General features: G+C 40.4%; 3 protein-coding genes across 3 annotated transcripts; all 3 read right to left on the bottom strand.

Moving 5' to 3' along the window:
* Positions 1 to 12,936: 12,936 nt before the first annotated feature.
* LOC307121933 (histone H3.2-like) lies at positions 12,937 to 13,347 on the bottom strand (the record flags this gene model as incomplete). The annotated part of the gene is made up of 1 exon (XM_079809722.1): positions 12,937 to 13,347. The coding sequence occupies one exon, from the start codon at positions 13,345 to 13,347 to the stop codon at positions 12,937 to 12,939; it is 411 nt and encodes a 136-aa protein (XP_079665848.1).
* Positions 13,348 to 13,967: 620 nt separating this feature from the next.
* On the bottom strand, positions 13,968 to 14,354 carry LOC307121940 (histone H2A-like; the record flags this gene model as incomplete). Its single annotated transcript, XM_079809729.1, has 1 exon — positions 13,968 to 14,354. One exon carries the CDS (start codon positions 14,352 to 14,354, stop codon positions 13,968 to 13,970), a length of 387 nt encoding a protein of 128 aa, XP_079665855.1.
* A 735-nt stretch (positions 14,355 to 15,089) lies between these two features.
* LOC307121921 (histone H1-like) lies at positions 15,090 to 15,692 on the bottom strand (the record flags this gene model as incomplete). Its single annotated transcript, XM_079809710.1, has 1 exon — positions 15,090 to 15,692. The coding sequence occupies one exon, from the start codon at positions 15,690 to 15,692 to the stop codon at positions 15,090 to 15,092; it is 603 nt and encodes a 200-aa protein (XP_079665836.1).
* Between the last annotated feature and the right edge of the window lie 2,066 nt (positions 15,693 to 17,758).

Here is a 17,758-nt window from a genome sequence, read left to right as displayed (position 1 = left end):
TAAGCCCGCCCACCGACTCTACACACGCTGTGATTGGCCTGACCAGAGTTTGGATTTTCCAGCTCTCAGGTCTACACTCGCGGCAAAATAAATGTTCTGCCGCTAGGGTGCGTATAGATTTCTAGGCTAGGTGAGGGATAAAAAAGGTGAGAACATTACATGGATAGAGAAAACATTCTCAAAGGTTTTTCTTTTTATTTAATTTTTTTTTTATTTACTTTTGATGCTCATTTCTAGACACTATTAAGTATCTTTGCATCTGCCTGAAAACAAATTCTAACAGGTAAGGGGTTAAAAGTTTTTGTGTTTTATGCAGGGCAAAACAACCCTTTATAAAACACAAAAAAGGATTCAATAGATATGGGATCTGAATACATACATAAAACAAAAACAAGAAGACAACAACCAGATAAAAAGTATGTTGGAAATCATCTTAGCTTATTTATTAACACTCAAAACTGAAAACTCAAGATCCCACTGGTTACAAATGCATCAACATGGGATACTTTGTACCCGGCCTCGTAAGTTCAGGGGCCTGCTTCCTGTGTTTTGCTGCATGTGTCAGCCTTGCCCGTTTTTCTTCCTCCAAGGCAACCCTCTTGCTCTCTGCAGCACTACTGGATGGTCGATAACCATCTCCTGCTGTCATGGTCACGCACAAGACAAATTTTTTTTTATTTTAAATTTTTATTGATTTATTGATTTTGTATTACCTTGTAATGTCACTCTTCACAAAACGAGAAAAAAAAGATCAGCCTGAATGGACGATATTGAAGAAAAATGCGATATGCTATACCTTGTTAAATAATGCGATATTCGATATGCGATACGATATTGCTTTAAGTGTGTAAAATCTATTTAAATTATATTTAACATCAAGAACATCCAGGTAAACAAAGAAACCTGAACTAGGGGTGGATGATTATTTTTGTTATTTTAATTTTAATATTATACTGTATCAGCAGGTTTGCTGTATCAGCAGGTTTACTGTATCAGCTGGTTTACTGTATTAGCATGTTTACTGTATTAGCATGTTTACTCTATTAGCAGGTTTACTGTATCAGCAGGTTTACTGTATTAGCAGGTTTACTGTATTAGCAGGTTTACTGTATCAGCAGGTTTACTGTATTAGCAGGTTTACTGTATTAGCAGGTTTACTGTATTAGCAGGTTTGCTGTATTAGCAGGTTTACTGTATTAGCAGGTTTGCTGTATTAGCAGGTTTACTGTATCAGCAGGTTTATTGTATTAGCAGGCTGTCGCTTTAAGAACTAATGCACGGATCCCATTGACACGCATTCGGTTTCTTTCTCCAACTGATATTGTTCACTTAAAGCATAACCGAATGTGTTTACATGAATACTTATCAATACCCATTTTGACATAACTGTGTGTGTATTTGACAGTTCAAGTGGCGTAACAAGACACGAAACAGAACTGAAGGGATCCCATGCTTTCAGAGATGTGCACGTTTCGGTGTGTGTGTGTGTGTCAGACCGCAGACAGCGCGAGACAGCAAGGAGTTGTTTTTCACAAGTTATTGCATTTAATAACTCTTTTTAACATCAAGCAAGTCACATAAGTAACAGTCGTGTGCCCAGTCTATTCTCTGCTATATGCGTTGACCTAAAACTTACACTTTTCACAATGTTGAAGTAGCCAATTAAAATCATTCAGATATTGTGTGCCGTTGCGATATGCATATCGCGATGTGAAGTTATTAAACGTAATTTCAGGAGGAGTACGCCCATCTAATCTTCCAATTAATACCAAGGTATTAAACCAGCAGCTTACCTCTTCCCATTTTTAGTTCCTGCAGCATCCCTCCTCCTCCCCTGCTCCTCCTTTGGTACAATTTTGTCTGTTATAGGGGGGCAATTGGAGCTTGGGTAGAATATCCTCTCCGAGCCCCTCTATAGCTTAAGCCACGTTTCCACCGAAATTACCCGGAACAATTTGTACAAGGAACTTTTTTTACAGGAACTTTTTTTCCCCCCAGATCTGCTACTGTCTGCGTTTCCACTGCGGTCTAAAGTACCGGGAAGATTAGGCAAATTAGTCCGGTGATGTTGGACTGCGCGGGCGGCTGCTCCTCCCAGTCAAAACGGACAGTAATCATTTTTGCGCAACACTGTCTGCAACAATAACGAGGAGATGCGCTGCTTTTGGTAGTTATGTATTGTTTTAATAAAGAGGTCATTAACAAAACGGCAGAAAAGAGACGAGCACTGATGCTAAAGCGTATTCTGAAAACTCGTAAAGCTAGATTTAAAATAAGACAACGTATGTTATTAGCTAAGTATCAGTCTTTGCTCTCATCCTTCTCGAATGAAGTACACGCAGCTAAATCTTCTTATTTCCAAAACAAAATCAGCAGCACCTCAAACTCACGCACACTATTCAGAACATTCAACTCTCTGCTCTGTCCTCCTCCACCACCTCCCACCACCTCCCTATCTCCAGACGACTTTGCACAATTCTTCACAAACAAAACAACAACTATTAGCAATCAGTTCTCACCCCCACACACTGTGGATTTTAGATCTGCCACTTCCACGGCCGAACATACTCTCTCCTCATTTTCCACACTCACTGAGGCCGAAGTATCTAAACTTCTCCTCTCCAGCCATCCTACCACCTGTCCTCTCGATCCCATTCCCTCAAACCTCCTTCAAGCCATCTCTCCTACTCTCCTTCCTGCACTCACACACATCATCAACACATCGCTCTGCACTGGCACTTTCCCTACCACTTTCAAGCAGGCTCAGGTAACTCCACTGCTTAAGAAACCCACTTTAAACGCATCACTCATAGATAACTACAGACCTGTCTCTCTCCTGCCATTCATAGCAAAAACTCTTGAACGAGTTGTTTTCAACCAGGTTTCATCCTTCCTCTCACAGAATAACCAGCTGGACTTTAACCAATCCGGTTTCAAAAGGGGCCACTCCACAGAGACTGCATTACTGTCGGTCACCGAAGCCCTGCGGATAGCTAAAGCTGAGTCCAAATCATCAGTCCTAGTCCTCCTTGATCTATCTGCTGCCTTTGACACGGTAACTCATCAAATTCTTCTGTCCACCCTCTAATCACTGGGCATCACAGAGACTCCGCTCCTTTGGTTTGAATCTTATCTCACAGGTAGGTCCTTCAAGGTTGCCTGGAGAGGAGAGGAATCCCAAGCGCATCAACTGACCACGGGGGTTCCTCAGGGCTCAGTGCTTGGACCTCTCCTTTTCTCCATTTACACTACTTCATTAGGTCCCATCATACAGGCACATGGCTTCTCATATCACTGCTATGCTAATGACACTCACCTCTACCTTTCATTCCATAGCTGCACGAATCTCCAGCTGTCTGGCTGACATCTCTGCATGGATGAGTAAAAATCACCTACAGCTCAACCTGGCAAAGACTGAGTTCCTCATCTGTCCCGCCAGTCCCACTATGCAACATGACTTCACCATCCAGCTAGGTACATCCCTGATCTCCCCTTCAAAATCAGTCAGAAATCTTGGAGTTACATTTGATGACCAGTTGTCCTTCAGAGAACACATTGCTAAGACATCTCGCTCTTGCAGGTTTGCGCTCTACAACATCAGGAAGATTCCGTTCCTAACAGAACACGCAACACAGCTTCTTGTCCAGGCCCTGGTTATTTCTAGACTTGACTACTGCAATGCGCTTCTGGCTGGACTCCCCTCTTGTGCGATCCAAACACTTCGAATGATCCAGAATGCAGCGGCACGTCTGGTCTTCAACGAGCCCAAAAGGACCCACGTCACACCACTCTTCATCTCTCTGCACTGGCTACCACTCGCTGCTCGCATCAAGTTTAAGGCGCTGACGCTTGCCTACAGAGCCACCACGCACTCAGCTCCTGCATACTTTGACTCGATTCTACGACTCCACACCCCCACCAGAAGCCTTCGTTCATCTAAGGAGTGAAGGCTTGTGGTACTTTCACAGAGAGGCAAAAAATCCCTTTCCAGAACATTTTCATTCAACGTTCCCAGCTGGTGGAACGATCTGCCCACCGCCATCCGAAATGCTGATTCATTGACAACATTCAAAAGTCAACTAAAAACTCATCTCTTCCGTGAGCACTTAACCTCTTAAAAAAAATTAAAAAAAATAAAAAATAAACTTTCCTTTCCTCTTTTCCTCCTCTTTCCCTCCCTACTCTAGCCTGTGCTACACTTAGAAATGTACACGGACTAAGTATTTCAGGCACTTGTTGCGCTCACTCGACTCTTCACGACCAATCGCTTATTGTACCCCCAAGTTGTAAGTCGCTTTGGATAAAAGCGTCTGCTAAATGCATAAATGTAATGTAAATGTATTATCAGCTATTACGGACATCGACCGTGAGATGGCTGAGACGAACGCGCACCATCAGACAGAAAGAGCAAGACTGATATTTACTGAACGCAGAACGAACGAACCTCACAAAAGACTTTTATATCTCAATACTAGTTTTACTTGATCTTAGTGCAGCATTCGACACCATAGATCATAAAATACTCTTAGATCGTCTACAAAATTACACTGTTATTCAGGGACAGGCATTAAAGTGGTTTAGATCATATCTATCAGAGCGCTACCAATTTGTCTATTTAAACAGGGAACAATCAAAAATGACGTCTGTAAATTATGGAGTGCCGCAAGGCTCTGTGTGTCACAATCACAAGTGAGAGTGCCCCTGAATACCACCTGAGGGCACACCACCCCGGACTGTCACTCCATCACAAACTACATTACCCATAATCATTTGCCCGGACTCATCATCACTCATTGTTTGCACCTGTGTCACATTACCTCATTACCCCATTACCCCAGCCTATATAAACCATGTTCACTCTATCATTAACTGCGAAGTCTTGTAAGTTGTTTGTGATGGAGTGACAGTCCGGGGTGGAGTGCCCTCAGGTGGTAATCAGGGGCACTCTCACTTGTGATTGTGACACTGTGTTAGGCCCTCTGTTATTCTCAATATATATGCTGCCACTTGGTAATATTATAAGAAAACATGAAATTAGTTTCCACTGTTATGCCGATTATACTCCGTTATATATTTCAGCATGACCTGATGAAATCTCTAAATTATCCAAGCTAACAGAGTGTGTTAAAGATATAAAATATTGGATGACCTGTAATTTTCTCCTACTAAATTCAGATAAGACTGAGGTATTACTTATTGGACCAAAAACTGGTACAGAGAATCTCTTAAATTATAACTTACATTTAGAAGGATGTATTGTTACTTGATTGGACGTTACGTGATTAGACTCCCCCTGCAACTGCCTCATCGACACGGCATCTCAATAAACCCGTCTCCGGCGTGTTGACTCAGATTGTTCGAATATTACAATTAAATAATACTTAAATCGATATGTCATCCTCAATAAACCTGTCTCCAGCGTGTTGCCTCCGATCATTCGAATATTGCACTTTAATAATTATTTAATCAACATCATCCTCAATAAACCCGTCTCCAGCATGTTGCCCCCGGTCCCTTGAATATTCTGATCTATTATGACCTCCGAGCTGTAAAACTGCCAGAATAATAATAATAATACGCTGTTTGTTAATTGGCCAGAGGAGAACTGGCACCCCGACTGAGCCTGGTTTCTCCCAAGGTTTATTTTTCTCCATTAGGTCACCTGATGGGGTTTTGGTTTCCTTGCCACTGTTGCCTCTGGCTTGGCATGCTCAGTTGGGGACACTAAATTTTTCAACTAAACATCGAAATACATCTAAATAATAAACTAAATTAACCATTTAAACTAAATTACTGATCAAATTATTGATCTAAAGCCCACACTGTCACTGTATGATACTTGAAATTTTTCCAGAATGGCTATACAGCTGAATAAAATAATGCTGCATTATTTTCCTGTTTAACACTGTAAAGCTGCTTTGAAACAATCTACATTGTTAAAAGCGCTATATAAATAAAGTTGACTTGACTTGACTTGACTTACTTCATCTGCTACAGTTAAAGACCTGGGTGTTATATTAGACAGCAACTTGTCTTTTGAAAATCATATTTCAAATACTACAAAAACAGCCTTCTTCCACCTCAGAAACATCGCTAATCTACGAAACATGCTATCTGTCTCTGATGCTGAAAAGTTAGTTCATGCATTTATGACCTCAAGACTAGATTACTGTAATACACTACTAGCTGGCTGTCCTGCCTCCTCAATAAACAAGCTACAATTAGTCCAAAATGCAGCTGCTAGAGTTCTTACTAGGTCAAGAAAATATGATCACATAACACCAATTCTAACATCTCTACACTGGTTACCTGTTAAGTTTTGTATCAATTATAAAGTATTGCTACTGACCTATAAGGCCCTAAATGGTTTAGCTCCTGTGTATTTAACTGATCTTCTATCGCCTTATAACCCATCGTGATCTTTAAGATCACTAAACTCTGGGCTTCTGGTAATACCGAGGATATCTAAGTCAATTAAAGGAGGGAGAACGTTTTCATATTTGGCACCTAAACTATGGAATAGCCTTCCTAATAATGTTTCGGGGCTCAGACTCACTCCTCCAGTTTAAATCTAGATTAAAGACGTATCTCTTTAGCCAGGCATACACATGATGCTTCTCCTAACCTTGTACTCTATAGTTATATCAATGCACATGATTGTCTTTGCTTAATGCCTAGAACAGCAGCTATGCTAATTATTTTTCTGTTCTGTTTTATCTCGGGACGCCCATCCCGAGGTATCTAGGGAGTCCGTCAGCTCCAGTCTGGATCCAGCTTCTCGTAAAGACTTCAGATGACCAACACCTGTGAAGAGACGACTCAACTCCTGCGAGGACTTCAGATGACGCAGCTCTGCATCAACACGCACTCATAATCATCTATACCTATTCATTAACAACATGTATTCTTATTTCTATGCCATAGCTATAATATTGATTAATAATAGATAGTTAGCTAATCTGTGTGCTTGTATATGTGCAATTCTGAAATGCACAACATGTACAAATCAATTTAAATTGTAATGTAGATGCATTTTCTGTGAAGCTGCTTTGAAGCGATATGTATCGTGAAAAGGGCTATACAAATAAATTTGAATTGAATTGAATTGAATTTTAAAAATGCCGGTTGAAATAAAATACTGCGTGAGTTCAACCAATCAGCATGTTCAGCGCCCAAGTCCCACCCCCGAAAGTTCCCGAAAAAGTAAAAGTAAAAGTACTACCCCGGGAGCAGGGCCGTTTGGAGGGGGAAATATTTACCCGGAACTTCATTTAGACCCTGGTTCCTGTGGTCGAAACACACTGAGTACCACCCCAAAGTTCCTAGTTCCTGGGGAAAGTTCCTGCGGTGGAAACGCGGCTTTATATGGGCACACAAACTCGTGAAATGTACATTTGCAATATTTCGATATATTGTGCAGCCCTAATATAATCAGCCACCATGGATTCCATAAGAAAACCGAATTGGCGGGAGGAAGAAGCGATCGCTACTGCTTGCTGGATTAGTCGAACAGCGGAAACGTGTTATAAAAGGCAAGTTCAGCCCAACATTAACCAGCAACGACAAAGATGATGCCTGCTCTATCCAAACGATACCATTTGATTAACTGCTCGTTGTCAAACATTTCAGAAACATTCTTCCTCTCTTGAAAGATTAGTAAATCTTGTAAAAGTAAAAGTGATTCTTAGCTTTAAGACATTTGATAACTTGCTTTTATATTTAAAGCTAGGGTTGCCACCCGTCCCGTAAAATACGGAATCGTCCCGTATTTACAAGCAAAATGACGCGTTCCGTATCAAACCAATACGGGACGCGATTTGTCCCGTATTTTACACAGGTCCACACATAGTTCAATAAACACACACGGATTTTGCAGTGTGGAGAATACTGATAGCAAATATAAAGAAATCAATTTCACAATAAGTAGTACAGGAGCTCATTTGTGCGTGATTGCGGGCTTTGTTGCCATAGCGGCGGAGTCTCGAGAACATGCGCTGTGCCAGAGTGTGCCTGTAAACTTGTGCGGTTTTTTAAAAACATGTCGAGCTCTCGTCGCGTCCACCGTTTGAACGCAAGAGGATCTCCAGATATAGAACTGAATTTATATCAAAAAGGTATCAATGGGTCTGTCCAGTAACTCATAATGAACCTCAGGCCAACTGCACACTTTATGAGAAGCATTTCAGTGTCTCAGACTGACTGACTGTGGTGACAGACCGGTCTATGTGACAGACACATCCGTGCTTCTAAAGGTAGGCCTATAGTTTTTTTAATGGATAATATAGTAATACAATTTTCCAATACATTATCAGAGCTTGGCAGACAGAATTTTTTTTTTTTTTTGACAGGTTAATTAATAGATTATAGCCTAATAAATGTTATTATTAATTCATAATTTAGCTAGGCTATATTAATCATACATTATAAATAATCGTGTCATATAAAGTTTATGACATTTAAAAAATATTTAGATAAAAATGGGACAAATAATTACACGATAATATAGTCATAATTTAAGTAAATTATTCAAAGAAAATAAACATTTTTAAAATTCAAAAAAGTGATTAGGCCTACTGGTTCAGAATGACTGTTTAAAGGGACAGTTCACCCAAAAATGAAAATTCTGTCATAATTTATTCACCCTCAAGTTGTTCCAAACATGTATACATTTCTTTGTTATGTTGAACACATAGGAAGATTACTGTGGAAGTCAATGGTGCCCCCAAAGCAGCCTGGTACAAACTTTCTTCAAAATATCTTCTTGTGTACAGCAGAACAAAGAAACTCATACAGGTTTGGAACATCATGAGGCGTCATAAAGTGCACCAAATAGGCTAAGAGTTCTTTAGAATTAAATAAAATATTCAAATGTAAAATAATATAGCATGTGTTCTGTTGCAAGTTCACGTACTTGATCTTATGTTTTCTTATGGTTTATTATTGACCTGTCAAGTTGTTAATGTTGAAATAATCATGAAATAGTCATTAATGGTTGTCCCTTATTTTGCCACACTGAAGGTGGCAACCCTACTTAAAGGATTAGTTCACTTTCAAATAAACTTTTGCTTATAATTTACTCACCCCCTTGTCATCCAAGAGTTCCATGTCTTTCTGTCTTCAGTCGGAAAGAAATGAAGATTTGCGTCTAGCTTGCGTCTAGCGTGACCTTTTCAACATAATTGCGTTTTACGTGACGTCACGAGCGCGCATCTCTGAACAGAGCAAGGTGAGCATTTGTGCTTATAAAACTTAAACTTTATTTATTTAAAAAAATTGACCGATATTTTCGCTAGATAAGACCCTTATTGATCGTCTGGTACCGTTTGATGTGGATTAAAGCCCTTTTGAAGCTGTACTGAACCTCTCATTTGGACCTTGAACTGTTTGGGGTCTATTGACTTCCATTATATGGAGAAATATCCTGAAATCTTTTACTCAAAAATCTTAATTTCTTTTCAACTGAAGACAGAAAGACATGGATATCTTGGATGACATGGGGGTGAGTAAATTATAAGCAAAAGTTTCTTTGAAAGTGAACTAATCCTATAAGTTAGAAAGCAGGAGAACATTTCATGAATTCTCAGCACAAATGGCACTTTGAGAAGCTTAATAAATACGAGCCCTGTAACCATATTAAAAGATTTAGTTATTCTCTCAGGTTTGTTACTGAAGATCAAATCAATTTGAGGAAATTATCATAGTAGATTCCTTTACTAGCTGTGTCAGATCAAATTTAGTTGTGATTTGCTTCAGTGTTTTTTTTGTTTTGTTTTTGTCTGATTTGTCTTCCCAGTTGATATTAAATCACCCATCATAATTACTTCCTTCCCTTAGCTGCATTGCCTAAGTACAGCACATAATTTCTCAAGAAATACAGATTTTGCAGACTCCAATGAGGATGAAAGACATTTTTGCTGACAGTGTGACGTCTAGACAAATACATTCTAGATCGATCTCAGCATGGCATTGAATCTTTTTACATGATATGAGATCTTTAATATAAAAGAGCCCCACCCCTACCCTCAGCTCTATCTTTCCTGAAGGCATTATACCCAGGAATATACAGGTGCATCTCAATAAATTAGAAAGTTAATTTATTTCAGTAATTCAACTTAAAAGGTGAAACTAATATATTAGACTCATTACATGCAAAGTGAGATATTTCAGAATATTGTGAAAAGGTTCAGTATTGTAGGCTCAAAGTGTCACACTCTAATCAGCTAACATCTGCAAAGGGTTACTGAGCCTTTAAATGCTCTCTCAGTCTGGTTCAGTAATTCACAATCATGGGGAAGAGACTGCTGACCTGACAGCTGTGCAGAAAACCATCATTGACACCTTGCACAAGGAGGAAAAGCCTCCAAAGGTAATTGCAAAAGAAGTTGGATGTTCTCAAAGTGCTGTATCAAAGCACATTAATATAAAGTTAAGTGGAAGTGAAAAGTATGTAAGAAAAAGGTGCACAAGCAGCAGTGATGACCGCAACCTGGAGATGATTGTCAGGAAAAGGCCAATTAAATGTGTGGGGGAGCTTCACAAGGAGTGGACTGAGGCTTCAGTTACTGCATCAAGAGCCATTACACACAGACGGATCCTGGACATGGGCTTCAAATGTCGTCAGAAGCATCTTTCCTGGGCTAAAGAAATAAAGAACTGGTCTGTTGCTCAGTGGTCCAGTCCTCTCTTCTGATGAGAGCAAATTTTGCATCTCATTTGGAAACCAATATCCCAGAGTCTGGAGGAAGAATAGAGAGGCACACAATCCAAGATGCTTGAAGTCCAGTGTGAATTTTCCACAGTCTGTGTTGGTTTGGGGTCATCGGCTGGTGTTGGTCCACTGTGATTTATTAAGTCCAGAGTCAACGCACCAGTCTACCAGGACATTTTAGAGAACTTCATGCTTCCTTCAGCAGACACGCTTTATGGAGATGCAGACTTCATTTTCCAGCAGGACTTGGAACCTGCACACACTGCCAAAAAGTACCAAAACCTGGTTCAATGACCATGGGATTTCTGTGCTTGATTGGCCAGCAAACTCGCCTGACCTGGCATTGCCAAGAGAAAGATGAGAGGCATGAGGTCGAACAATGCGGAAGAGCTGAAGGCCGCTATTGAAGCATCCTGGTCTTCATAACACCTCAGCAGTGCCACAGACTGAGACCATCCATGCCACGCTCGCATTGAGGTAGTAATTCATGCAAAAAGGGCCCAAACCAACTACTGAGTATATGCATGATTATACTTTTCAGAAGGCAGATATTTCTGGATTTAAAATCTTTTTTTATTTTTATTTCATGTAATTATCAGAGATTTTGAATTTGGGGTTTTCATAAACTGTAAGCCATAATCATCAAAATTATAACAAAAATAAAGGCTTGAAATATCTCACTTTGCATGCAAAGAGTCGATATAATATATTAGTTCCATCTTTCAAGTTGAATTACTGAAATAAATTAACTTTTCCACGACATTCTAATTTATTGAGATTACCTGTATAAGGCAGAAGATATGGAGTTTTTATGAAGCCATGTTTTTGACAAACAGGTAATCTAAGATTGAATCAGCTGGAAGATGTTTAATTTGATCACCTTTTAGAATAATACTGTGGATGTTCAAATGTATTCAAATATCCCTAGCAGATCGTTAGGTTTAGCATGGGTATCCCCATTTATTTTGAAACTGTAAATAATACCAATATATTATTGATGCTACTATCTATAAAAAAATCCCAATGAGGAAATACATTACTGCAATTCCACTGTGGCACAGCGTTGCCAAATGGAAACATTGATATTTTCTCAATTTACAGTAAAACTATATTAGACAAAGTAGATTTGTGCATACAAATCTCATTTAGTTTCCAGAGATGCTGCAAAAAAAAAAAAAAAACTCTTCAGGAGAGATGTTTAGAAATTAGGTTATTAGAGCAATTTCTGGAGCACTTCATCAACAGGTGTCTTCAGTGTGAGGGTGACAGTGGGACAGTTTTGACTAAAACACAGCACATCATTGGCTACATTAAGGCCTGCCCTTTTAAATCCTAGTGTGATTTATTATTTCTCTGAATAAAGAGGAAATGAATAGAAATGAATTATTGCCATAGGGTTGATTATATATATATATATATATATATATATATATATATATATATATATATATATATATATATATAATGTATGTATGTATGTATGTATGTATGTGTGTGTGTGTGTGTGTGTGTGTGTGTGTGTGTGTGTGTGTGTGTGTGTGTGTGTGTGTGTGTGTGTGTGTGTGTGTGTGTGTGTGTGTGTGTGTGTGTGTGTGTGTGTGTGTGTGTTATTATGCACTAACCTGTCTATGGAAATATTCATTAATGTATAAGAATCTGTGTAAAATATTACATAATTTAGTAAACAAAAAAAATGATATTTCCATATTTGTTACCCTCCATATTCTATAGTAAACGTAACCTATGATTTAGAGAATGAAGACCCAGAAAGTGTTAATGATAACTTTCTACTCATATTAAGTGTTTAAATGTTGTTTAAGTGTTCTGTTGTTATCTCGGGACACTAGTCCCGAGGTAACTAGTTCGTCAGCTCCAGTTTGTATCCAGCCTCTGATGGAGACTTCAGATGCCCCGACACCTGTGATGAGACGACTCGACGCCTGTGAAGAGACGACTCAACGCCAGCGTTGTTATGGCCTAAAATAATACATGATTGATTAACTTATCCTAACATTTTTTCTTTAACATTCTCTTTTCTAACATTTTTCAATGTACATTTATGAAATGCACTTTCTGTGAAGCTGCTTTGAAACAATGTGTATTGTGAAAAGCGCTATACAAATAAATTTGAATTGAATTGAATTAAATGGAAATGGTCTCATTCAGTGCCGTTTTGGTGGCTCTTAAAAGAGCCTTTGGGGTTTATAGCGGCTGATGCAGATGCGGGTTTAGGCGCGCTCTCCGCGGATGCGGCGGGCCAGCTGAATGTCTTTGGGCATGATGGTGACTCTCTTGGCGTGGATGGCGCACAGGTTGGTGTCCTCAAACAGACCGACCAAATAAGCCTCGCTGGACTCCTGCAGGGCCATGACGGCGGAGCTCTGGAAGCGCAGATCAGTCTTGAAGTCCTGAGCGATTTCTCTCACCAGCCGCTGGAAGGGCAGTTTGCGGATCAGCAGCTCGGTGGACTTCTGATAACGGCGGATCTCTCGCAGAGCCACGGTCCCGGGCCTGTAGCGATGAGGCTTCTTGACGCCGCCGGTGGCCGGGGCGCTCTTACGGGCGGCTTTAGTAGCGAGCTGCTTCCTCGGGGCTTTGCCACCGGTGGATTTACGAGCGGTCTGCTTGGTTCTTGCCATTGCTGTAGTTCACTTCTCTCTGTCCTGCTGGCGCTGGAAATGCTGCTTTGATGCTACACGCCTGCCTTTAAAGCGTTGAACCAGCGTGAGCTCATAGTGTCGAGGGTGCAGAGGCTTGTGATTGGCTGATATGTAACGTGTGCTTATGACTGCTAGCCAATGACTGCGCGTTTCCTCTCTTCAAACAAGCGGAGGGTTTTCCCGCTCAAGGGCGCTTTGTCCTCTTTACTACTTTGCTCTTCAAACAGATCGGACCCATAAGCTTTAAACTTGCATTGTTGTATTTATTCGTTCTGAAATATTCACATTATTCTTAATGGTTGTGCAGATCTCAGATTAGAATAAAATGACTACCATCTGTATAAAAGCAGTGCAAAAAAAACAGAAGACAAATAATTATCCCTACCAAACAAACGTTTGGGATATACATGTTAATAACAAGAATGCACTTTATTCCTACTAGTGCTGTATTTGTCGATATAAAGCAATTCTACATTTGATTGTCAATATTTTTTCTAATCAACTCAAATCGTTTCTTTTATAAACAATTAGCTCTTTCTGAGATGAAATGGGTGGCTCTTAAAAGAGCCTTTGGTTTATAATAACAGTATTAAATCTGTTTATTTGGATTTGGCGGGCTTCTCGGTCTTCTTGGGCAGCAGCACGGCCTGGATGTTGGGCAGCACGCCGCCCTGAGCGATGGTCACTCCGCCCATAAGTTTGTTCAGCTCCTCGTCGTTGCGCACCGCCAGCTGCAGGTGACGGGGGATGATGCGGGTCTTCTTGTTGTCCCGAGCAGCGTTTCCAGCCAACTCCAGGATCTCAGCGGTAAGATACTCGAGCACAGCCGCCAGATAAACGGGAGCACCGGCACCGACTCGCTGAGCGTAGTTGCCTTTGCGGAGAAGCCTGTGAACACGGCCGACGGGGAACTGCAGTCCTGCCCTGGAGGAGCGAGTCTTAGCCTTCGCTCTGGCTTTGCCACCGGTTTTACCTCTGCCGCTCATTTTATAAATCAGCTGAATCAACCTTCACAGTCGAATTTAACAGAATGAAACTCTGTTTTTCCACACACTGTCTTTAAACGAGAGTGCCACTCGCCCATTGGTTTAGAATCTGATAAGATTTCAACCAATCACTGAACTTCCCTCCAAAGCTCAACCCCCTTTGACGAGTGACTATTAAGATAGAAGAGGTGAAACTATTGAAATATTTGTGATAGAAAATTTATATAAATGCATTACAGATGTTAAAGGAATTAGATTCCTAAAAATCCCTTTTTTTCTGTGTGCACAGTTAATATGTAAAACATTTAAACAGACCAAATAATTTCCTTTAATATCAATGTTTTTGGGGTCTGACATGTACACTTTATAATATGGATATTATACTATATACTTGTGTGTGGGGTTGTTTGTGTTGTCAATTCTCCAGCAGTGTGTGCGTGTGTTTATTCTGTTTGTACTGTGATCACTGCCTGAACCCTCATAAACTTTTTGGTCATTTTTAATACATTTCTAATGAAAATAAATGGTTTGTTCAACTTGAGTGATTGAAGACTTGATCACTTATTTTAGATGTAAAATTACGCATTTTACATTGCATGTTCATATTACATGGGTTATGATTACATATTGGCTGTTTTTTCCATAATTAAATTATTAAAATACACGAGGTTTGCTCTTCTTTCAGAGTTAGTGGTTGGCTCTTAAAAGAGCCGTTGAGGAACAAATAGTGGACGTTTATTTCTTCTTGGGAGCTGCCTTTTTAGGCTTGGCGGCTTTAGGCTTTGCCGTCTTGGGTTTAGCCGCCTTGGCTTTCTTGGGGCTCTTGGCTGCTTTCTTAGCGGCTGCTGGCTTCTTTGCCTTCTTGGGGCTCTTCGTCGCCTTCTTAGCGGCTGTGGCGGCAGGTTTCTTGGCCTTCTTGGGCGATTTCTTGGTGGCGGGCTTTGCCGTTGCGCTCTTGGGCTTCTTTGCAGCGGCGGGTTTCTTGGCCGCGGGCTTCTTCGCTTTAGGAGCCGCTTTCTTGGCTGGTTTCTTCTTGGTCTCGGCTTGTTGCTTGTTGAGCTTGAATGAGCCCGAGGCACCGGTCCCTTTGACCTGCACCAGGGTACCTTTAGTCACCAGACTCTTGATGGCGATCTTGACGCGGGAGTTGTTCTTCTCCACGTCGTAGCCGCTGGCGGCGAGAGCTTTCTTCAGGGCGGCGAGGGACACGCCGCTCCTCTCCTTCGATGCGGACACAGCCTTGACGATGAGCTCACCGACGCCTGGACCTGCTTTCTTGGCTTTCGCAGCGGACTTCTTCTTGGGCGCTTTGGCCGGGGCTGGGGCGGTTTCTGCCATCTCTCTGATCGGATCTAAAGACTTGCAATCGCTGTTCTGATTTCAGCAATGAATAAATGGCGCTCGCGCGGCGCTGCTCTTAAAAAACACATGAGAACCTTATAGACTCAACCTGCCAGCTCGGTGTCTGTGCGCGTCCACGAGCCCCTCACGCGTGTGTTTTCTTCTCTTACATTTGGGGCAAAACTGGAGCGGTAAAATATCTTGTCTCAGTCAAAACAAAGTGAACACAAAGCAGAGGTTCTGAGCTTTCATTAGAGACTAAAACACGCGAAGAGGAAATGTTTATTTTGCCTCCATCAGATCAAACCCAAGGCGAGCATCAGCCACGGAGAAAAGCCGCGTGTAAATTTGATGGATATTTTAAGTGTTAAAGTTGATAAAAGCCCAAATGCTTCCTCTGTGTGTTCAGCATACAGTCTGAAAGAGACTTTAATGAAATCAGCATCAGTGAGGGCGTGAGGAGGCTTTCACACAGCTGCTGTTCTGGGCAGCTTGAAGCACACGAACATCATCCGGAGGATAGTCTCTCTGTGACTCTTATGTCTGGCCAGCAGAAAATATGTCCTCATAATAACAATAATCATAATAATAAATACATCTGATCACACAAGTGTTAATGTTTTAACTAAATCATCATTGTTCACTGATTTTTATGAAATTATTGTAAAACAGGGTGAACACGGTGATAGAGCAGACAAAATAATAACAGGGTGGACAAGTGTAAAGAATGGATGGCTGGATGATTTCCTATCGCTCACATACAACCAGTTACTTTCTTACTTTAGATTGAACTGGCTTTAGATGGGAAAAACAAGATAACATAGAAGGTTTAACTTATAAAGAATTGCATGGTCTTTAAAATTGTAATTTTATAACTATGATTTTTCTACTTTTTTACATTTCCCTTAACAGGGTGAATGTACTAAGATTGACCACATAAAATTTGAAAGATACAATTGGTAAAAATAGACAAAGTTGTTTTCCCTCCAAAGGGTATGATGCCATTTAAAGGAGTAGTTGACTTTAGAATGAAAATTACCCCATGCTTTACTCACCCTCAAATCAAATCACTTTATTGTCACACAACCATATACACAAGTGCAACAGTAGATGAAATTCTTAGGTGCAGTTCCAAGCAACATAGCAGTCATGACATGACATGAGACGTACAACATTTTAAAGCAACATCAGATTACACATCTAATGCGCACACAATTACTCACAGCACAGTATACACTACAATAAATAATTTACACAATGTGAGTGCAGTTCTCACAGCACAATATACTTTTGAACAATATATACTAAACATACATTAAAACAATATACAATAAGCTATAATAATAATAATATACAATGTACAGTATCCAATATTCACAATAGACATCCAAATGTACAATAGATACGCTATATGATAAATAAATATGTGTGTGTATATATATATATATATATATATATATGTGTGTGTGTGTTTGTATCTACAGTGGGTTGTGCTGAGTGATAATCTGTCCAGTATGTATTATGATCCTGATGGATCAAGAGTTAAGGAGTCTAATTGCTTGTGCGAAGAAGCTGTTCTGGAGTCGGCTGGTGTGTGTTCTGATGCTGTGGTACCGCCTGTCTGATGGTAGCAGTGAGAGCAGCCCATGGCTCGGGTGGCTTTCAAGCTTTATAAGTCCATTGAGTTTGAAAAGAACGTAACTGGTGCAACTAATCACTAGAACTTCTAACGTAAGCGTTTTGAACTTCTAAGAGACGTTACACTTTCTGCACCAGTTGAATATGGATGACGGTCTGGCAGAAGCAAGATATTTTAATTTAGAAAGTTTGAAATATGGATATCTTTCTTGCACAAACCCATCGATGCGCTTCAGAAGGCCTTTATTAACCCCCGGATCCGTTTGGAGCACTTTTATTATGGATGGATGTGCTTTTTTGAGCTTCAAACTCAATGGACCCTGTCACTGCCATTATAAAGCTTGGAAGTGTCAGGATATTTATTAATATAACTCACCAGAAAGTTATGTATTCATCAGAAAGAGGAAAGTCATATACACCTAGGG

Source organism: Gobio gobio, assembly GCF_949357685.1.
Source record: "Gobio gobio genome assembly, chromosome: 25".
NCBI lineage: Eukaryota > Metazoa > Chordata > Actinopteri > Cypriniformes > Gobionidae > Gobio > Gobio gobio.
Note: the sequence above shows the minus strand (reverse complement) of the source record. Positions and strands in the feature narration are given on the sequence as shown.